This window comes from Xiphophorus maculatus, chromosome 22, assembly GCF_002775205.1.
Source record: "Xiphophorus maculatus strain JP 163 A chromosome 22, X_maculatus-5.0-male, whole genome shotgun sequence".
Lineage (NCBI taxonomy): Eukaryota > Metazoa > Chordata > Actinopteri > Cyprinodontiformes > Poeciliidae > Xiphophorus > Xiphophorus maculatus.
The window spans coordinates 4692987-4716198 of NC_036464.1; the positions used below are offsets into that span (position 1 = coordinate 4692987).

Genomic DNA, 23212 nt, shown 5'->3' on the forward strand with positions numbered 1-23212 from the left:
ACGTGCTGCGGATCATAATAATCGACAAATAAAGACTGCCCAAAGCAGCCAGCAAGCCAGTCTGAGAGATAAGACAACAAACAGAGATGCAGGAAGACAGAGCGTCCAGTAAACAGGAGAGATATTAAGATATGGTTTTAAGATTTCCTGAGTTTCTCTCAAAAGTGAACACAATCATGTCAAAATAAAAAGAAATTTTGTGACTGAATAATGTCAACTTTAACTTGAACATGATGCTGCCAGCACCTTGTTTTACAATTGTCTTTTGGTGATGTCTAGTGTTGTTTTCTTTTTGAGCTAAATATACCTTAACTGTTACAACAGTTTTGTATGCCTGCTATTTTGAACATCATTTTAAAGACGCAGCTCGAACAAAAATGTCTCATAATTTTTCTATCTTTTTCTGTTTATGTGGTGTGCTGATGTATTTTCCTTCTGTCAATTGCATCATCTCTCTCCCATCAGTTTGTCTAAAAATGTATCATCAATACCAAGAGTTTTGGAGATTATTGGAGTGTATAATCTCCAATGTTTCAGGAGATTATACACTTATATTATACAAAAACACAAAATCGGACAAAGGATTTAGGTCTAGGTTCTAGAGCAAACATGTTATTACACTTAAAATGTGAGAAAAATTAACTTAAAAGTAACTTTTTAAGTAAGAAGATATAAAAATACTCTCCTCTGACAGATTATGACTTCTTATAAGCATAAAGGCGATTCCTATGACTCTCCCTCTTCTCACCCAAACAGTAAATTATATTTTACTGTTGCAATCCTTCTTATTTAAAAGATAAGATATTTTGGATATAAATCATGTTAAAACGAAAAGCTTTTCTCATTTTATAGATATCTTGAAAGGCATATTAGATTTGATGCTGTTTCTCTATTTAGAGAGATGAAAGATGCACTGAATTATTCTCCACTGATTCCAAATGCTTGAAACAGCTTTTGAATTGTGAAACCTTTTCTGCGCTTATGAAGACAAATAACGTGGACTCTTTGTTTTCTAAAAGCTATTGTGAGCATCTCTTGTGATCCAGTCTCGTTTCCTGAGCTAAATGTGTCATTAAACTCCCAACCTGAGAATGTATTTGCTCCGTATATTTAAAGAAGACTCATGACTGGTTTTGATTTTATGGGAAATAATTTTCAACAGTTTCTTAGGGTGTTTCCACACCTGATAGTCCGGTAGACTCAGTGTGATTGGGGACCAAAATTGTTACATTTTCGCTGGTACAGTTCGCGTTCACACTGCACTGCGTCAAACGACTTAAATTCCTTGAAAAACATGTTCCCCATCTCACCTGTGGGGGCACTGCACCAAGAACTGCTGAAAACAACAACACAAAAACCTCTGAAGAAGACACTGAGCGCAATTCCCTTCTTAACGACAAAGTAAATAAAAATGAAGCAGCCTCAGATTTTGGCAGTTGTCTTTTGTTGGTAAAAGTCTACGACCCATTACTCCTGCTGGGACTAGATTTCCGTGCTTGTTTAGGTTCTATTTACCCAGAATACCTTGCGCTAGAGTCTGCTTCTTGTTTTTGGAGCAGTCTCCGGTCCACTTGGCATTCACATACACTCTCAAACTTCACCAGAGTTCACTGAAACTGTTATGGATGTATGGTTTGTGTTCGTTCTCTAGCTCTTATCTGCTTGCATTCACACTGCTGCACGCTTACATAACAAACGTATAAGACTGGCGCAGGTCACACATAGTGTCGGATAAACTGATAACGACAGATAGCCCAGCGCTGGACGGCGACTGGCTCTCCATTTACTGTATCTCTGTTCTTGTATTATACACCATATCATTGGGCCTTAAATGTTTTTATATATAACTAACAATCTCCGTATTTCTTAAGGTTGAATGACAAACAAAATTCCGGGTCAGGTTGCACGTGGAATGAAAATGTTGGGGTTGCACAGATTAAAATTGAACAAACCCGAACTGAAACCTAGCTTTGTAGGTTGACCAGAGTTCGCTTTTCTGGTCCGCATCAGATTTTGATTGCGCAGTCTCACCTCTCCAAACAAACCCAAACTAGAGTTCAATTAAAGCAGACTAAACATTAGATTAACTGTGATGTTTCAAGACAATAGAGGAAACAGAAAGCTGGAGTCTGGGAATGAAAACGCCAAAGTAATGGATGCATTAGGGAAAAGACAAATGGATTCAGTTGCTTTGTGTTGTCTGTACAAATCTGCATGTTTAAAATTTATTTTGCATGGAGATGCAGAGGAGCAGCTTATAATTTCCTCTCTTTTTATGTCTGAGCATGAAAGCCCATCCCCCTCCTTCAGTCTCTGCAGGCAGGCTGGTAAGAGATGGGGGCAGGGCGGCTCCCTGCCTCTGCCTCACTCTTCGTCCCTGGGGCCAATTGACAGCTGCTCAGGGAGGCCCAGCAGAACCAGAACCACGACCGCATCCCAGAGGACTCAGGGAAGAACTCATGCATGCTCACGGCCTCGGCGCGGATCGCCCTGAAATAAAAAACGGCCTTCACAAAGAAGTCTCGATGTTTACTCAGTCTGTCCAGTTGTGTCAATATTTGAAGGAGCACTACGTGTCTGAGTGGGTGGGAGGAGGCGAGACACTAACACGCTGAGCGCTTAACAGGTTTAAAGTCCATCATAAGTGACGGTTGCTTCCTGCCAGAGCCTGGATTGTGATTATCCAGGTCACATGGTTTGACCCACAGGCTGTCATGTAAACTGTCAACTGGAACCACACCCAGATACTTCGGTCATTCATGGAGTTTCTCCCTAGAACTGTATGAGTCACAATTGGGAAGGACTGGAAATTTTTCAGACAAAACAGAAAGAAAACCCTAAAAGAGCTGCTTAATAAAGCGCTTCGAAATAACTGTGACCGCTGTGATGTTCTAGCATGAGCAGGATGACCAAGAATATGGCGGTCTGGATCTGCATACCTTCATAAATACTCTACAGTGTAACCGGTTTACTTCATAGCTGACTTAGAAAGGTGTTTCAGTTACAGAAATCTTGCAAATTACTGCACATCAATAAAATAGTCATCGGTGCCAATGTTTTACAAGTTTTTTTTAGCTCCATCTTTAGAGTTGGAAAAGCTTTCCATTAATCATTTGCAAAGTTATACTATAGCAGTATATCAAGTCTTTAAAGGGGGAGGTATTATGTGGTTTCCATCAGGTAACTCTGTCACCTTCAGTTGCTATAAATATGCCGTACATTTCAAGAAATTTGACTTCACAAATTGAGCCTCTGTCTCTTTAAGAAGCTCTTGCTCTCTCCGACACTTCATTATCGCAATAATGCTCCTCCACTATGCCGTTTACAACTGTTCTCAGGAACTTCGGACTGAAATGTAGCTCATCAGAAGCACACTTCCACCAGGTGTTTGCTAACTGCCTGTCAGTACTTTTCCCTCGCTTAGCAGAGATGGAAAATTGGGCTGTTTGGAAATGTTCGACTGCCTCAAAGCATTCAGACATGTTTGTTTGATTGTGACTGAAGTCGGGCTGGTTCCCTTCACATAGTTAAAGACTCCTGTCTGAAAAAATAGTGTAATGTGGGCCCAGCTTAGGAGCAACAAACACTGCAGATGAGTTTGGCATGAAGTAATGTCTGCTGCTATTATGGTGGAAGATCTGTAACGCTGATCTTCTTTCCTACAGTCCTGGGAATCCAAATGTCAGATACCAGGACATTTTGAAATCTGATGGCTTTTGCACACAAACCCACAGTATGAAGGGTGGTCAACAGGTCTTTCAGGAAACAAAATGCCAAATCAACACAGAAATGATTCAAATGACATATTCTTTCAAACCTGTCCTAATGGTTAACCTTTTTTTATTACAAAGGTCTCAGCCAGAAGCAATGATGGACTGTAAAGCCGCATCTCTTGGCCTGCTGAAAGTTCATTTTTGCTTCAAAAAACGATCTGATCTGATGCAGGAAATGACTATTGTTGTGTTAAAGTTGTGCTAGAAGGAGCCTAAAATAGCATCTCACTGCTAAACATGTTGCAGGAGCACAGGAGTCCAATGCAAACGTCAGTGTCCACAGTCCACATTTAGGAGGACTTGCTTAAAATGATCCACTTAAAGCAGCACTTTGCACCAATTTGATGGTTGAATGAGCTAAATAACAGATTTAAAACAAAAAATATCTTTGTTGTTGAGCTCACGTGTTTATTTTTTCAACAATTTAGCAACAATGAGGGTTTGAGTTGAAAATTTTAAGTTTTCTATTAAAACACAATTAATTGTGATTAATTAGTTACAGACCCCGCAATTAAGTCGATTAAAATTTTAACCGAGTCCAACCACTTGTTTGTATACAAACCTTTGGCATACACGAGTGATTCTAAGAACTGGTAAAAGAAGAAACTGTCAAACAAACAGACTAAAAAAAGAGTCAGTATTTGTCCCCCGTTGCATTAAAACCACGTGATGTGAAGCACCACCCCGGAAAAATGGGCAGAAGCAGAGCTGACTGAAGGAGAATCTGTTTTATATAAACTATGAATCTGCTTTTTCACTTTGCAGGCAACAAATAAACCTTTGGACTAGTTAATTAGCTCTAACATTTGCCAAGTTGATCTACTATAATGAAAGCATGATCAATGTAGTCTCTTATGGAACAAGAATAAATACGTAATTATTGTGTAATTCATGCAGTAACATCACTGTAACAACGTGTGTCGTTCAGGAAGCCTTGAAGGTATCAAACTCTGGATGTTATCTAACTCTATACCGTCCTAAATCTGCTACTGAATGCAGGAGTTCAGCAATCAATCCCCGAATGATTAACCGGGCTCAATAAAAACGACTTGGTTTAGAAAAGCTCAGGCAGCAAAAATTGCCTGTCGATACAGACGGCAAGAATGAGAAATGACTGCGAGACATCAAGGACAAAGAAAGTGACAGTCCTCCTAGGCACGGCTCTCAACAGGAGCCAATGCCGTGCTTCTGGAGCTACCCTACCGTTTGTTTTGCAACTTCAGCCAAAGGTGGAATGCGTTGAATAAACTCCAACCCGTTAGGCGGGATGGTTTTCATTGTTTTTATGCCCTTAGAAGGTTATAGTGGTGCGCTTTCAGAAGCCAAACAGCATCTGCTGCGGTGAGTGAAAAGAAAAACAAGAAAATGATGGTGGCAGAAACTGGATGAAGTCATGATTTATGCAATAGGTCAATAAACCACCTGCTTAGAGTTGCTTTTGAAACATAATAAATGAAACACTAACAAACATTTTGATGTGTAATGACGGCACTTGGCAAAATGTAATGTTTCAATTTTAGATTTTTGTGTTTTTATGATGTAAAGTACTTCATGTACTGCTGAAATGTGCTATACAAATAAACTTGATTGATTATTCATTGATTAGAATTTTTCCAGCAAGGTGATTATAGCGTTAAACTATAATCTTTAAATCTTACTAAATATTTCTTTTATTTAGTCAAAGGGTGATTTACTTGAAGGGAAGACGTGGGTAGAGAACATAAAAGTTGTACTCAGGTAAAAGTAGCAATACGTAAACATATTTTTATCACATTTAAAGCAAAATGTATCAATTTAACAGGCGACTCAAGTAACTGATCAGAATATCTGATGGAAAATACCAGATGGACAAATTTAAGATTATATCTGAATTCTGGAGACTAAAATAAAAAAAACAAAAAAACCCTAATACAAATAGATGATGATTCCAAAGTAACAGATGTAGCAATTTCCAAATCATGAAAAACTATTAAACTAATACTAACAGTCGGTAATACAAATATCTTACAACTTGCATTCCTGTTTTTTATTTTTGTGTTTTGTAAGAACTCACTTACAGAATGCACATCGCAAGGGGTTCTTCTTGAAACAGTAAAATATACTGTATGTTTAACTTCATAAAAATATTACTCAAGTGAAACATAAAAGTACAGTGCAGTAAAGGTATGCCTAAAATAAATGTTTTCCCAAAAAGTTATTCAAGTAAATATATCAGAGTAAATGTAACTTGTTACTACTCACCTCAAAGGGTGCATCACTTGGGTAAAGTTAATGCATTAAAATGTCAAAAATAACCCATAAACTTGATGCTTATTGCCACATTTAACAATGAATTGTTAATTATTTTGAGTGTGTGTTTGTGGCTGTGTTTCCATTGACCATGTAACTGAGAATTGTGAAATTACGAAAATAAATCTGCTAAATAAAAACAGAAAGTTTGAGAAAGTTTCAGAAAGTTTGGCGCTAGGATGACGTTGTTTTTCAGCTATATCAAAATTTGTGTATTTCGTAAAACTGCAATGGAAACAAATTTTTTGCATCATGTGAGTGATCAACAACAGGATGTTACTACTGGCAGAAAAGACGAAGAAGATGACAGGAAGTGGGAGGAGGAAGTGGTGCAGTATGTTTTTTTAATGACGTATCACGTGAACAAACTTATTCATGTGTAATTTGAATTATTTTTCTTATTTAGTAGAAACACCATATTGCAAAATTGTGTTTTTGCCGACATTAGTGGAATATAGACAAAGTTTTGCGCACTTGTAATGGGAACACAGCTTGTAATTGTCCTCGTTCCTCGGGTTCCATTTTAAGATCCACCTCTGCCACTACCGGTTAGCCTCATCCCGACCAGAACTTCTTGTGCGAGCCTCAGTTTTAACTCCTTTCTGCAGGATAAAACCTCCAACATCCGTATCATGTTACTCCTCACTGAGGACCACCCAGCAGGTCTAATCTGGGATAACAGACGTGTTTGTCTGAGCAACGTCAAGGACAGGTGTGCTTTCTTAACTTTGGATTCAAGTTCTGGGTCTGCATCCCCTCACGCTGAGCTCGCACAGGCCTGGCTTCCTGCAAAGTTAATTAAGGCCGCAGCTTGCATGGAGGCATATCATTAGCAGTAATTGCACACAGCATCTTGCTGCCATGTGCCTCGTATTTTTCCCCCCGTCTTTGTTCCAGATTTAGGCTCCGCTGATCCATGAAGGAGGAAGATGTTGGGGGAAGGAGTGGTGCAACTTTATTTTCCAGTGCACATCTGTCCATGAGAGGAACACAGGGAATGTTTTACTGAGATGTTATAATGAATGAAAGACGTGGTTCCATGTCGACTCCAGGAAACTCCGAGATTACTCCAAAGCAGAACGTGTTTGTTGTGCAAGCATGTGCAAAGGTGCGCTTGTTTTCATGTCAACACTGGAACTCCTGTTCAATCCTGCATGTTTAGAACATGATGTACTGAAAACACTGAAGTTTTTACGGCAAATGCATCAATTTATGGAAACTTAATTATTTGTTTATCTCCTTTTTAAAAAGACTTTGCAGAAGAAAATGTTGATGAATATATAAAAGATATAAAATCTTCATTTTGAGAAATCTGAAGATAAATACAGATTTATTGGTAAAATACTACCAACAGTTTCTCTTGTTTTGGTTGTTTTTACCCAGAATGCCCTGCACTATAGTGCACTTCCTGCTTTTTACATTCTCATTCAAATAGCACCAGAATTTACTTCAATCGAACTGAGACCTGGGTTTGTAGGTGGACCAGGGTTCACTTTTCCGGGTCCACATCGAAGTCTGATTGCAAATCACACCTATCCAAACAAATCTGACTTTCTAGTTTTGTTTTAATTAAAATTAAAGGAGATTAAATAGGGATGCTGTAAATGCATTGTTGAATCACTTTTTGGTCCAGTTCAAGGATTCTACCTTCTTCAGTAGGAGTACAATAGCATTCCTGATTTTGACAATATTTGCCCACTTTACCTTGTAAAAATTCTCCAACTCCATCGGGGCATGAGAACATCTCTTGACATCAAATGTCTTATTTTTTTCTGTCAAATTTAGTTATGAAACCCTGGCTAAGTCATTCCAGAACTTAAGTATTAGTTTCATGAAGTTACTCTTGTTCATTAGTGTGTATGCTTATACTCACTGTGATGCTGAAAATGTAAATTTCCTCTTGATATCCAGTTTTCTGGAACCACAAGGGTTTTGAACAATTCATAACGTCATCCATCTTGAAGAAAAACTCAGCTCCATCTGAAAAAAGTAACCCAAGTTAATAATGCTGCCACCTTTCTGTTTCACAGTGGTTCATGGCGCTCTTTTGTTTATGTTTAGAGTTGTTTTTGTAAATGTAGCTTTTGAAATTATGGCCAAGTTCAAGTTTGGTTTCATCAGACAAAAGCACACTCTGTGACAGTTTCAAGTATTTTTTTACTTCCTACTAAGGTTACTGGTAAATATGAAACTGCTATCCCTGCTGTTTTAAAACCAGGCAAACAAAAATATCATCTAACAGAAGAAATTAGTCAATAGAAGGATCCAATGAATGAGGCCAGCTACATTACAGGCGGTAGCCGAGATAGTATTGACCTTTAAAGCTCAAACTGGTTTATTTCTAGGCTATCCATTGTGACACCCACCATTTTTCAGGCCTCACTGGTTCGTTTACTTTGGGCCAAGGTCCTCGGGAAATAGGAGCAGCTGTGAGGTGGGTTTGTGGGGGAAGAATTGAACCAAGAGCTGAAATGATCCGGCCTGGACATCGCCAGGCATGGGTCACTTCATTTAGACCATCCTATCCTCTGTGCTGCACAGACTGGTTATGCAACACACATACCTAACCAGGCCTATTTAAAGCAAGGAGACAACAAATCAACACGTCTCACACGGATCAGGTTTCTGGATGTGTTGAGGGGTGTGGAGGAAGGGAGAAACAACAAACAAAATGGAGGACTTTATGGTTATCTAATCTGTCATAACCTGCTACACTGTGAAAATCAGTCCTTTCAACGTTTAAGAAAAGTTTAAAATTATTTCCACGTGGAAATAGAAACCAAAGCAGCAGCCCTTGTTTAAGTATCTGAAACCCAGCAAGAAAAAAAAAATAACAGGCCCAACTCCAAAACTAACTTCAACTCATACCACTAGCAATAAAATGGCTTCTTAGCTTCAATGTTAAGCCAAGTCAACTTGAAGAAAATACACCATACAGGGTCAAAATGTGCTGAAAAAAGACAAATAAGGAGCTCCGTCAAAAAACGAACAAACGTTATTGAACCCCTGCTTTTCGCAGGGTTATCCACGCGCGAATAGCTAAAATCCGCTTCAGGCTCCATCTAAAAACACTTATAACTGCCTATTTTAATAGTTCGACCACCAAATATACCTTAATATGCATTAACACCAACAGGACACCCGTCAAATGTTCTTAGCGCTGCCGCAGAAGTTAGCTAGTCTTCTATATTTCCGCTTATGGGATACAGCCAATCAGCGCCAAGAGAAAAAGAATGGCGCTGCCTGATTGGCTGGCTTGCTAACGGTATCACAAAAAAGGAAAAGTTAAGGTCACTCTGGTCGTTTTGGAGATTTTTAGATCTTTATATCTCCCCTCTATGCAGACTAATATTTGAGTTTGTGTTGGCTGAAGATTCAAACATGGACACATGTCCCAATTTTCAGAGTGCTTCTTGAGTTCTGGATTAGATTAATATCACTTCAGTTGGTTGAATGAACAGCCCATTCATCATTAATCAGACGCATTTTCCCATTAAGCAAAGTATTTGCTGATATAATTCAAGGAATGCACCCATGAGAAACATCTGGCTTTTATCTCCAATAAATATGTCCTTTTACAATAGCAACCCATGAAGTTTACATGCCTTACACATAATTAATAAATGCCTGGTATGAGAGCAGTTTATTGTCCAGATGCCAAAGCTACAAAATTTGTTTTTAGTACATTTGGTATAATAAAAACAGCACAGAACAGCCTTTTTATAACCCTTTTCTCCAAAACGCTTGTAAGTTTTACATAATTCTGATGAGGGATAAACCAATCCATATTGAGTTTAGTATTTTTCTAAAAAGAGGGAGATTATAATACATCAAATTGAATAATGTATTAAATTTTCTATAATACATCAAATTTAATAACAGTTGTTACTAAATTAGTTTAAATTACAAGTCAAAATTCTAGTTGTTTCTATTACATTTCAGTTTTACCTTTTTGCCTGGTTTTGGAACGTCAAATAAGCAATATGTTTAATAAACTACTGAGGAAAAAGTATCGATTCTTATTAAATTAGAATATTATAAAATATATTTTAAGTATTTCTCTGTTAATTCATGATTGTGGTTCTGCTGACGCTTAACTTAACACAATGTGACATTTGTAGTCCACTTCCTGGATAAGTCTGTCAGCAGCTGCTTTTACAGCACCGACGCCAGCTGTCTGTGCAACTTTTTCAACCACTTTTTTCTTCCACTAAACTTTCCCGTATTATTTGAATACAGTAAAAACATTAAGCTTCGTTAGCAATGGCCTTCTGCAATTTATTCAAAAACCAAGTTTGGAATTAATCTCATACTTAAGTTCAGAAATTTTCTTGTTTTTTCTAGGAAATTTCTGAGATTAATCTCAATTTCTTTTGTTTTTTTGGCAGAAATTTACTTATTTTCTTTGTCAACAATGGCCGTAATGGACAACTGTCAAAAATTCTTTCTAATGTAATATATTAATTTAAACTCATATTAACCATAATAATCAATCATAAAGCATCACTTTAAAAGGCTTTTTTATGTTTTAACACCTTTTTAATAGCCACAAATACACAACTGCACCAATATTGCTTGTATATTTTATTTTATGTACAGTACAGGTAAAAAAAAAAAAAGAAACATAAAGTAGTCAATAACATTGACTGACGTGGGCAGCAGTAAACGGCCATGTTGCTCATCCATGGGAAGACGACCGTCTCCCCTCTCAGGCGTACACTCCAGCTGCGCCTGACAACAGCTTCACAACAAAGATTATCAAAGAAGGGAGCAGCTATTTTTGAAAAATAAGAATATTAATAATAATTATAATTCTGTCACCTAAACTGAGCCTGCTTTTCGGTTCTGGGCTGGAAGAAAGGAGTCGTGCCTGTGCAATCTTCGGTTAACTTTTAAATACTGACCGCTTCACTGCACTGGATTTACAACGCTAAAAGTCACTAGAAGTCAGTGCTGCAGCCGCCATTTCGCCCGAAATACTGCAACTAGTTGCAAGCCAGCTTTTTTCTTTTTTTGTCCTTCAGTCCCAGTCAGCAGCTGAATTCACAGTATTCTTACAGCATGGTATTTATTTGTATTTTTTGCTCTGAAAGAAAGTAACTCATAAAGATTTAACTGATGATGCATAGGGGGGGGGCGTTGTTGACAAATGTTCACTGGTGGATTTGTTTTTGTAGTGAGGATTAAGAAAAACAAACAAACAAAAAAAAACATTGTGTCTAGTTTTCTCATGGATTTAACTTTTAAAATAAAATAAGAAACAAAAAAAAATAGGGTTTTAGTTTTGTATCTCCAAGGCCATAGATAGTCAACCACAAAGACTTCTGCGCTCCGCTGCTGACTATCGCGGTTGTGTCTCTCAATAGCGTTTCAGACAGTGAGCTCACAGCAGGCCACCAAGGTACAGATAAAGTGCTTTTTTTTTTCTTTAAAATGTGTCACTTTAAATAATTAAATGTGAAGATGGTTTTCAGGATGTCTGAGTAGTTAAGAAATGAAACTGGGATGGGGGGGAACAGACGCGACGTGACTCTGGAGTTCGGTCCGAACGCATCCTCCGAATGTTGCCGTCTCTGGATGGAGCGTTCACATTTTCAAAAGTGAAGAGTAAGACTTTCAGACGTGGAAAAAACAGCAGCAAACTAGAAGGGTTTTCCAAAATACTATCAGGAAAGGAGGACAGAAGGAGAATAAATACATTTGGGTCCATGTAGTGTTTGTTATCCGGCTCTATAGAAATATGATAAAACCTAGAAAATAACAAAAAGTTCAGAGTTCATAGAAGACCCATGAGATTTCTGGTCTTTTGTTTTGTTTTTTTCCATTTTTTGCTCCCTTATCCAGTCTCAATAACAATAATAATTATAATAATAATAATAATAATCCATCTTCTGCCAGCCTTGTGAAAAAAACAAAAAACAGATATATAAATAGTAGCCATGGCAACGGCACGTACTCCCACTCCCGGACCTTGATGACTGAGTCTGAGAATCCAGAAAAACCTCGGAGACGTCTGTTTGGTCCTCAGCCTCTGCAGGACAAATACAGACAAAACCAATCAGTTCCAGCTGAAACAATGAAGTATTCATGCTCCTTTAATCATCCTTTAATCATGCTTCAACCACTCAGGCCAGAGTATTTTAATGGGGTTTTCTGATAAAGTAGGACATGCTGACGCACAATTTTCACCTGTTAGAGGTTTGCATGTAGCTATATCTATAGCTGAAACGATTAATCAAATTAATCAATTATTCAAATAATTATCAACTCATTTAGTAATCAATTAATTGTTAACTGGAGTATACAGACTCAAAAGGACAATTCCTGAAAAAAAAAAACACACTAAACTGTACTACAAATGTATACATTTAGCATTTTAAGATAAAAAAAAACATTTTTCTGTAAACATGCATAGTTTTAGCTTCAAATTCTTAAATGAAATCTAGAAATAAGCAACTTCTGCTACCCAGTTATTAATCGGTTCATACAAAAAATAATCGAGATTATCCTGCACACTGTACTAATGTTAAATCAAACAAAAAAGCTTTTCCAGTTGACATTAGAAGTAGTTTATTAGCTGCATCCTTTGCTATAAATGATCAAACATTCACTAAAGAAATGCTCTTACTGCATTTTAGGCAACAAAACGTTGATTTTTATATTTAAAAAAGCAGATAAATAATTTGTGTATTTGCACCTTTTCATGTTTCTAATATTGTGTACAAAGGTTTAAGAGGTTAAATGAAAAATAGGCAGAATGTGCCAAATTTTTATCCGATCAATTGTCAAACTAATATTAAAACAATAATTACTTGAACCATTCAAGCAATTATTTGAAGCTTCGTTCATTTTTACATGAACTCTTCTCTGTCCCTCCTGAAGAAAAGCCTCCCCACAGCATGATGCTGCCACCACCAAGTTTTATCGTCATGATGCTGTTTGCTCATTTAAAAACCTCCAAGGCCTTCAGAGAACATCTGGATTTACACTCAGATTAGACACAGATGGACTGGATTTACTTTTGTCTCTTTTACATAAAATCCTTGTTTAGACTGAGGTTTGTGGATATAAAGTGACCAGAATTGGTGTGAAAATGTTAGCAAGTCGGTCCGTCATGACATTTTTAACATGGAGGAACTCTGAGGTGAACGTCAGCAGCTTTTCCCACCGCTTCGGAGCTTTATGTGGCCGAGAGATCAAGAGAAGCGCTTCCTGTATGATGACTGGAAAAAGCAGCTAATAGAGGCCAGTCTCAATTCCTTTCCTGTTTGTCCTCACAAAAGAGCTGAAAAATGCAGACCTGCCTCTGTAAACACGACAGGCTTTCACGTTGAAGTGCGCGTCAACGACCTGCGCTTGCTGCTTGTGCAGCAGCTGCGTTTTCTCGGTCACTAACCCCCAGAAACCAGAGGAAGGAGCTCAGAACAGACTCATGACAAAGTGCTTTTGACACACAACTGAAACCACATGCTTATGCAGTTCAACAGATTTAACTTGGCTGCATCTGCTCTCTTGATTTAAAAGTAATTAAACGATAGCAAGATGCAATAACTCTGCTTTTTTATAGCTTCAAAAATCAGGGATACCTTTGAAAAATAGAACTTATTCAAAGTTATTCAAAGTATTTGGCTGGGATTTTATATGGCAGTTAACTTCACTCTGACATCCCTGAATAAAATCCAGATTAGCTGCCTTCAGAAGTCTGCTGACTGGTAAACGAGGTCCACCTGTGTCTTATTTGTTCGTTAGAGAACAAACAGCATCATGAAGACAAAGCAGCACAGCAGACGAGTCGGGGAGGAAGTTCAAAAATATCAATTTGATCTCAGATGAGATCAAATTTAAAGTTTCTGTCAAACATTCAAATAGGGATGAAACTATTCATCAGATTAATTATAATTTTAACTAATTTAGTAATCAATTAAACATTAACTGCAGTATACAGACTCAAAGAAAACATATTCAGAGCAGTCATTAAGCCAAAACTGCAAAAGATATATGCATCGTACATTTAAAATAAAAATGGATGTAAATCAAATTTGTTGCACCTTAGGCAGTAAAATGTTTTTTTTTCATTTGTAAATTATTTGTTAATCTTTTAAGGTATTAAGGCTAAGGGGTTAAATGGAAAATCTGTAGAATGTGCCAATTTTTTTTTATCTGAGTAATCATCAGAATAAATCGATATATTAATCAATTACTAAAATAATCCTCAGTTGCATGTTCATCTTCCAACAGTACAACACATAACAGCCATTAAAGCATTGTCATATTACAACAGCCTAGTCAAAGTCCAGACCTAAATCCAACTGAGAATCCAAGTTTCCTACTAATTTTGCTATTTATACTAGTTAGTTATTTTGTTTTATTTTGCTAATTTTTATTTTATTTCATTTTTTATTTCATACCTATTACTAATTTTGTTATGAGGCTTAAACTGGGATCAGAGTAACTCATTTTGTTCCACCTCATGTTTTAACATGTGCTGAAATGACAGATAAACTCTTTGAACCTTGAAGAAAAAGTTAACAGGCATCCAGTCTGCTTATTATTTTGGGCTCGACTGAAGAAAACTGAAACAATATTTTGTCTGTTCTCAGCAATAAAAACAGGATCTAGGTCAGTCTTCATCTGAAAACACTTCTGTATTTAGCCAGGTTTTAACACAGCACATAAAAGCAGATTTGGTGTACTTCAGAGTATAAGTCAATATGTAGATGTGGTCCAAGTTACCATGACAACAAAAGAAAACTAAAGAGCTTGGAAAATATGATCATTTTGTGTCAAATCTAACATCTTTATAAATAGATTTTAATTTAAATCTATTTAATCTATCAGAACTACAACAACTACAACTATTTCATTTAATGTAATCTTGAATTGTGGTCAGGGGGCCGCACAAAATCAGTCCAGGGCCACAAATGGCCCCTGAGCCTCATCTTGTACACCTTTGCTTTTGATGATGAATCTCAAAAATAGCTGTAGCTGTGATTGTGATTTATCAAAAGGTAAATCTACAAAGTGTAGGCTGAAACAAGCTACACTTTTCAGATTTTTATTTGTAAATAATGAAATGTTACATAACAGCTGAGTGTTAAATGGACACTTGAAGTTGGATTCAGATAATCTTAGAATCAGTTAAAGAACAAATTAACTAGAGAAGAACTGATCAGGTTTTTACTGACCAGCATGAAGTCACTTTTTTTTTTACAGTCCTAAAACACATTTTCAATGTTAAAATTTAAAACTTCTGGATTCTGAGGTTCTTATAACATTTAAGTAGAAAATGTTTACTGTAACAGTTCAGTGGTTTATCATCTGTATGTTCCTCAGATCATCAAACAACACTGTGCTAAAGTTAGTTGAAGGGCTTTTTCACAGCTTTTTTTTTTTTTTGGCATGTAGACAAACGCAGATAAGCTCCATCTCCAAATCTGTCCCACTCAGGACGTCAAATCTGGACTGGCTCATCCAATGATAAATAAAGATCCTTTATTTATGGACTGTAGCACCGGGAATTCTGGGTAAATAAAACCAAAACAAACGCGCAAGTCTAGCGCTAGCAGGTGAAATGGCTCATGGTCTTTTAACAAAGACAAAAGAGAAATCCTACAATGGCTAAAATCTGACAGTGCTTCATTTTTGTTTACATTTCAAGTTGCGCTCAGTGTCTCTTTTTATGTTGTTTCCGTCTTTTAGGTACACCGTCTGAACTAAAATATCTATATTCTGGTTGAAAAGTCTAAATTATGAGTTGCAATGCTTAAATAAGAGAAAGGACTCCTTTTTGAAAAGAACACCCTTCTCTTCACAATCTTCTTTTTCTGCAGCGATCCAGACTAAACTAACCAAACTACGTTTTTCTAGACCTTAATACTTTGGAACTGTTTGATTAAGTACAACAAATATTGGCCAGAAATACACACAGACAGGAAAAAGTGGGACTTTTCTGCTTAGACTGTTTAACCATCACTGCTCCCAACAACTCAATAGTGTTCAAATCCCTGCTGGTATTAAAAGTTTTATTTTATTTATTGATTCTAGCAGCTGAATTTTTTAAGGCAGAAGTGTTCTTTTTTTTTTTTTTTACTAACAGGAGGTGCTGATTTTTAAGGATGAGCTGCTATTTTAGGTGGAGGGGCCAAATGTTTTTTAAGCGGAGATGCTGATTTTTAAGCGAAGGTGCTGGTTTTATACAGTTGTGTTGTCTCTGAGATTTTAATAACAGAGCTAACCGCTCCTGAACTAACTGGGACTGACCTACGTGTCGCAGTGGGAAAGCAGTGACGAAATCTCTGGTCCCATGTGACCCACGGCCTTGGCTGCCTCCAAGATGGCTCTCCGGTACATCCCTTTCTTCTTCCGGTTGAAGCGGGACCTGAAGAGCTCTCTGAAGGGCGACAACTTGGCTACGGACAGCTGGGAAGTGGTGGGCGAGCCGAACCACGCCACCTTCGCCTGGGGCCACTGGGCCTCGCAGCTGTCAGACTCCTGCTTCCGGGTGCCGCTGATGCTGAGCACGCGGGCCGGCCACCAGGGGAAGCCGTGGATCTTCCCCCACACGATGTCGCCCACCGCCACGGCGTGGCCCTCCTCATTTACGCACTTCGTCATGCTGCGGGTGTGGAGGCGCACTGTGAGCGGCGGCACCGTCTTGCAATCCTCGCGCGGCGTCACGGAAGACGAGGTGACGGACAGGTCTTCGCCCGGTGCTAGGTCGCACAGCTCTGGCGACGTCCCTTCGGAGCTGAAGGACTTGGACTCGTCCAGGCTGTCGCTGCTGCACACTGACAGGCTGGATGAGTCCGCTTTGCGCTTCCGGAAGTTGATCAGGAGGGTCAGGTCGCTGTGGCTGCGGTCTGCCTCCTCCCCAGAACTCCCTGACCACAACTCCAACGAGTTCTTCCCCTCCCCAGAGTCTTCAGAGTGGGGGATGCAGGAACCAGGGCCCCTGGGGCTCCGTCTCCGGCTGCCCCCAACCAGTTCCGCCTCGTACTCCATCATGGTCTCCTCTCCCTGACTCTGCGGCGGTCTCAACCGGATCTTTGGACAGGACGAGCCTTGGTTCACCGTTGCGAAAGGCCGAGTTAGTTTGAGTTTTGGAATAGAGACAGTGAGGCCGGACCTAGTGGCGTCCAAAATGTGCCGCTGGTCCTTGGTGGCGTCCGTGGACCTCTTGCCGTTTCCTCCCAAGCCGTTTTGCACCAGCTGTTTCGGGCAGAAGGGTTTGATTGAGCCATGCACCCGGGATGGGATCTTCATGACCTCACCCGTCCCCTGTGGAGTGCTGTAGGAAATCTTTATGACAGGGCTGTGAGGGATAACATCACTTGCTGCGTATTTCTCAACGTCAGCCTCGCCCCTTTTGTCCTTTCGGAAGCGCTTGCCATCGAGGACAGGGGCGTTTTCTCGTCTTTTGGCGTCCTTCGTTGTGATGACGTCCTCTTTTCTCGACAGCTTCGCTGGATTGTCCTTATAATCCCCGTCATCATCACTCTGCAGTGTATTCTCTTTTCTAGAAGTCTTAGTGTTGCTAATGCCGTCTTTGCTGTCCTCGTCACTATTAAGCGTGTTTTTACACTTTTCACACAGAACCTGTCGCGGCCGCAGTCGAATGGTGCTGATGGTCATACGCCCTGGCTCTCGTGACCGCCTCTTCTTCCTCTTGATTGGTCGCGGAGGGGGTTGAGGTACCCACTGGTTGTAGGTGTGGCGCACCCATAAAGGCGGAGGGAACGGGGCTCCTTCAAAATAAGGAGGGAAAGGAGTCTGTCCAGCTGGCACAGGCGTGGGGACGGGGCAGGGTGGAAGAAGAGGTGCTGTCGGTTCGCTGCTTTCAGGAACCGAGTTTTCATCCTTTGGTCTGTGTGAGGCTTGGCTCGGAGATTTAGCAACCGGCTCCTCGTTCAAGATTTCTGGGATTTCACATTCTGGCTTTGTGATGGGGCAGTCACCAAGTTTAGCTGTGAAATCTGGCAGACAGAAGAGTCCAGTCCTAAAGTCCAGACGAAAAAGACAATAGAGAATTACTTGCATATCAGAAATGTACATATTTATTTTGGCATACATAAAAGCAGTACAATAAATAAATATTTTATACCAGTAGCATAAGCTCTCAAACTTTAATTTGAGAATTTCTTGTATAGAACGTTGGGTAATGGCTGGTTTAATCTTTTCTGAGTTAATTCAGTGGTGAGACAGCCAAACATCACTAACTAACACACCTATTCAATTGTCTGAGAAAGACCACCAGATTTAATGTAGGGGTTTTCACTCCGGATCATGATCCGTTAGACTCAAATTGAAAATAAAGTTGCAACATTTGCTGCATCTTCAGCTGCTGCAGTTCACTTTCTCACTGCACTGTGTCAAACAAAACAAACTCTTTGAAAAACTTGTGCCCCTCCTCGCCTGTGGTGGCGTTGCACCAAGAACCATTGAAGGAAACAACATAAAAAGAGACACTGAGCGCAACTTGAAATGTAAACAAAAATGAAGCACTGTCAGATTTTAGCCATTGTAGGATTTCTCTTTTGTCTTTGTTAAAAGACCATGAGTCATTTCACTCGCTAGCGCTAGACTTGCGCGCTTGTTTTGGTTGTATTTACCCAGAATTCCCTGTGCTACAGTCCACTGTGACCATGTGAGCGGATCTAACAATCAGCCCTCTCTCACAACTGAGGCTGATTTTCAGACATTTATGGAGGTAGAAAAGATTGGTTTCTCATTCAGGCATTAGCTAATTGCTGATAGATTTTGGGAGACTTTTGGTGCCCTTTATATCTAATAATCCATGATACCATGGACTATTAACAAGTATCCCCAGTCATTTAAAAGGTAAACAAGCCCACATTATAACCAATCCTCCTCCATGCCAAAAAGTGGCAATCAGATTCTTTGTGAGATATTCATCCTATGTTTTATGACACCTGGAGGTTTTCTTCTCATCTGACTGAAGCAAAGTTTAATTGAGTACAGTCTTATTTATAAGAAACTCATCTAAGTCATACACAAAAATCCATAACAAGGTAAACCTAATCATAAATAGATTACCATTTTGTAAATTTGATCAAAAGTTCTAAACCAGTGCAGTGAAATTAAGTGCAGATTACCAACTGGCAAAAATGTATTTAGTTATTGACTTTACAGGCACTCTTCTGTGTGTGGACTAGAGAACAGGATTAGGACCACTGGAAAAAAAAATTAAAAAATACATCCTGACTTTATACTCAAAGTTATGGATAAAAAAAAGAGGTTTTACCCAATCCTGACTCAGGGTCTGACAAGTGGTATGTAGAGAAGTTTACACAACTAAATTTGGGATGGTAGGACAGACAAATGTTTCTGTATGCTTTGTGCAATGGTCTCAATAGAAAACCAGCTGGGACGTAGATGTCATCTAATGGTTGCTAATGAGACTGTGGGCCAAGATGCTAATCTTATCAACAAATCACCAATAATTACCTATGAAGATATTTTTGATGTTACCTCTAGTTGTTTCAAATTTTAGGTGCTCAATTATAACTATATCATGTTTTGTTTTGAAGAGTTCTGGTCTTGTCATATGCACATCTCATAGACACAAAAAGTAATAAATATATAATTAAAAGGTTTGAGATCCTGTGATCATTAAAACAAAGAAAAGTTAAGTAGGATTTTTCTTAAGCCCTTTGTAGCATTTGTTGCATACAAATAAAGGTGTGGCACCAGTGCTTTTTGTATTGTGTATTTTTCCCCCCAAATGAATGAATGTAATCAAATGAAAGGTTTGGTTTTGATAGTTTTTTCAATGTGAGATGAAGCTGCTGCCATAAAAGACTAATTTATTTTAAAGTTGTTTACACATATTTTACCAGGGTGCTATTAAGTGTCAATAGAGATGTTAAAATAGTCTAAGAAAAAAATTAAGCAGCAATAGAACTAAAAAAAAAGAAGGGAAACGTGAACGGTTCTGTTTCTCTACGACAGGATTGAACCACGCTGCTCGTCACCTGCGTTCTCAAAGTTCTTATAGAGTGGGGGTTGGGTTCTGCTGAGCGAGCCGTGCAGTAATCTCTCCTTATGCCTCGGGCTACAACAGCAGAGCAATAGTATCACCCACTTTCCCTGCTTGATTGTACACATCTTCTCTCATATCCTGGGATCGATAAACATGTCTAATGAAGGCCAAACGGCCGAGAAGTCATCAAGAGGTGGCTGGCAGGCAAAAAAGTAACATGGCTGAGCTGCTGTAGTCAGGAGACAGCAAACAAAGAGTCTACAGGATGCCCAGGCGCTCCCCCTTCTCGCCTTCCCAACATCTGACTGAACAAAAACAATCCCATGAATCACTCGGGATTCAGAGATGCAACCAGGAGATTTCAGTTTGTTTTTGCATCCATGTCTACTTTGGGCTCCTGTGCGGTGAGATTATTAATTAGTATACATTTGGGGAGCCCATTTTCGTCCCCGAGAGAAGGAGCTGGCATGGCTCGGTGTTATAGTCTCCTGGCGATGTTTGTTCCTCTCAAACCTTTCTATACGTGCCCCAAAGATGCCAAATATTAGCCTCCACTGCGACTGACAGCGCACGAACGGTGCTGCCTGTTACAGGGAACAGGCCGTGCTTGTTAAACATAGCACAAGGACGCACAATATGACGAGCAGTGATTCACTAAAGCTGCTGGCACTTCACTTGGCCTACAGCAACTAGATAGTTAAGATTAGTTTGAATGATCCGACTACACAAGGATATCTTTAAAAAGCAGTGAAAAACAATGAGAGGAAATGATTTTCCCAAAGCTGAAAAGGAAGAAGAAGTCAGATTTGGTATTTGACTAGGCCTGGAATAGAGGTCTATTTTGGGTTATTTCAAGGCCTCCTTTTCCCCTCATTTTAAGTAGTTTGTTCTCAGAGCAGCTTGAGCTGTTGCATAAAGAAGGGCCAAAGCTGGTCAGATTTTGATTCTGCTAGGCTATAAATAGTGTAAGCCATCGGCTTTTAAGGTGCGCAACACAGAGCTGGCAGTTGAGGTAAACAGAAACATTAAAAAATTAGACATTAATAATGTCTCAATAGTCTTGACCCCTTTTTTTTCTTATACTTGAGCAGGACTGTGCTTATAATCACAGAGAAGGGCCTTCAATGCCAAACAGAACCAGGGTCACAGGTTATTACAAGTTGGATGAAGTCAAACAGCCAAACATGACAAATGATCCATTAAATTAGTAATTTTCCATGATTCTTATGAACTAGGAATCCCTGGGTATAACAGAGCTGTACCTCAAATTAACACAAATACTTTTGATTATTTTAAACAGCACAGCAGAAAAGTCATTTTAATCAATTTGTGTAGATAAACACATCACTGTCTGATTCACCGACTTGCTTTTATTCAGTTTCTTTGAGCTTCTTCAGCATTTGATAAGGCTAACAATAAGCTATTGATGAATTCAGAAACAGTAGCTGCTACACAATATAAGTTATCAATCACTGCACTCTCTAATCTTATAAAATGAAATGAGTGTTTTCACAACGGAAAAACTGATATTGTGCCGTTTTATAACGTAAAGTGAAACATCAGTTTATGATTAGCCACCAAAGTTAGCCGTTAGCTCCCCTGTCAGCTACAATAACCCATGTCTTTTTTCTGAGGGCCCAGTTAGCTGCTACAAAGCTAAGGAGCTAGCATTTCACATAGCCGTTAGCACGCTATGGCAGAGAATAATTTCTGGGAAAAATTAAAAAGTCCATAAAATTACTCACTTTTTGTTGGAATCGAGTAATATCCCCGTGTAGCTTCTTTCTCGGTAGGTCAGCGTCACCACCAGCGTGTCGTTAACAACATGATCGATAGTGACAGGTACCCGAGAGCCGGCCCGCAGCTCCTCGTCCGCAGCCTCCATGTTTCCCGGGGTGCTCTGTCCGGCTCCGCGGTACTCGCTCCCGGCTAAGGGAGCCACGGTCGCGTCGGCCTAAGATCCGTCTCCCCCTTCGCTATCGAGAGCAGGAGGCTACGCTAGGGCAGAAAATGACGCCATCACCCCCACCAAGTCCATTACAACAGCGCTGCCACCGCTGACATCACGCTCTGTGTGCTACAGGAGCAAAAAAAATCTCCCCCAGACGAGGCCTGGCCTTTTTCTCTGCCTCACTCGGTTTGATGCCGTTCATTACCGCTCACCTCACCCTGCTGTCCATGCTGAGAGTAATGGCGACTTTGCATGTAGATCAAGAAATATCCATAAAATTTGGCGCTAGTAAGAAATTTACAACGAATAAACAATTCTTTTGCATTTTTTTTTTACAATTTCTCAATAGAACTGAATGTGTTGTTTACGAAAAACAGCTTCTGAATTTTTATTTATGCTTCAAATCAAATAAATGGTAAATATATTCATCTTATGTTGCAATCCAAAGGTGAGCTTTTATCAGTTTTCTGAAATGACCTTTACTTTCCCTAACATATTGCAAGGTTTACAGATGAGAAGTGCAGAGAAAAACTGAAGTACAAAGAAAATGATTATGTCTTTACGTTTTGATTCCACAAAGCTTGTAGATATATCGCCCATAAATAGCTAGGGATATATGTTTATTTTTCAAATTATTTAAAACAGGTTTAAAGAACAAAGGAAACAAATAACTAGTAGGACAAGAGAAAACATGCATACATAACCAAGAATGTAATAATAAGCATTAATCTGTTTGAAAGCGAGTAAGAAGTGAACTTATTTTCATTAACTCAGTTTAATTAAATATATAATTTACTAACTCAGTCACTTTCAGAAATTAAAATGTAATTAAAAACCTGTTGTGGAGTTTTAATGTTGCACACTGGCCAAAAAAAACCCAAAACAAAGTAATTTAACTGAGCAAATAGGTATGGATAATTACTGGATGGGCAATTATCTTTCAGCTGGCAACAAGTTATTTAACCCCAGATGATGTAATGAGCAGCTTCTCATTTCATTAAACAACCATGTGGAAAGACATTCTGTGATTGTGGAAAAAATGTTTATCTGTTTAAAAAGAGTCAAATCATTGGCATCTAATAAGATTACAGATTAAATTGGGTTGAGAACTGTTTGATACATTATTAAAAACTGGAAGGATAGAAGGAAATCATTGTTTTGAGGGGGGAAAACCCTGAATGACCATGGTTGGTGACATCA

The 23212-nt window shown here is 39.0% G+C and overlaps 1 protein-coding gene across 2 annotated transcripts; it reads right to left on the reverse strand.

The window, feature by feature from the left end:
- Positions 1-10640: 10640 nt before the first annotated feature.
- On the reverse strand, positions 10641-22240 carry pwwp2b (PWWP domain containing 2B). Of its 2 annotated transcripts, none has more exons than XM_023327981.1 (3): positions 21807-22240; positions 16327-18057; positions 10641-12093 (listed from the first exon to the last, which is right to left on the reverse strand). In XM_023327981.1, exons 1-3 carry the CDS (start codon positions 21944-21946, stop codon positions 12087-12089), a joined length of 1878 nt encoding a protein of 625 aa, XP_023183749.1. In that variant the 5' UTR covers positions 21947-22240; the 3' UTR covers positions 10641-12086. The 2 variants fall into 2 exon arrangements, with proteins under 2 accessions (XP_023183749.1, XP_005795307.2); XM_005795250.2 differs by having other exon boundaries at positions 16323-18057.
- Between the last annotated feature and the right edge of the window lie 972 nt (positions 22241-23212).

Excerpts from the sequence above, each read along its gene's own strand:
- pwwp2b (XM_023327981.1), bottom strand. The coding sequence starts at position 21,946 with ATGGAGGCTGCGGACGAGGAGCTGCGGGCCGGCTCTCGGGTACCTGTC. Across the intron at positions 18,058-21,806 it reads TTACTCGATTCCAACAAAAA|GACTGGACTCTTCTGTCTGC; the intron begins GTGAGTAATTTT and ends TCTGGACTTTAG.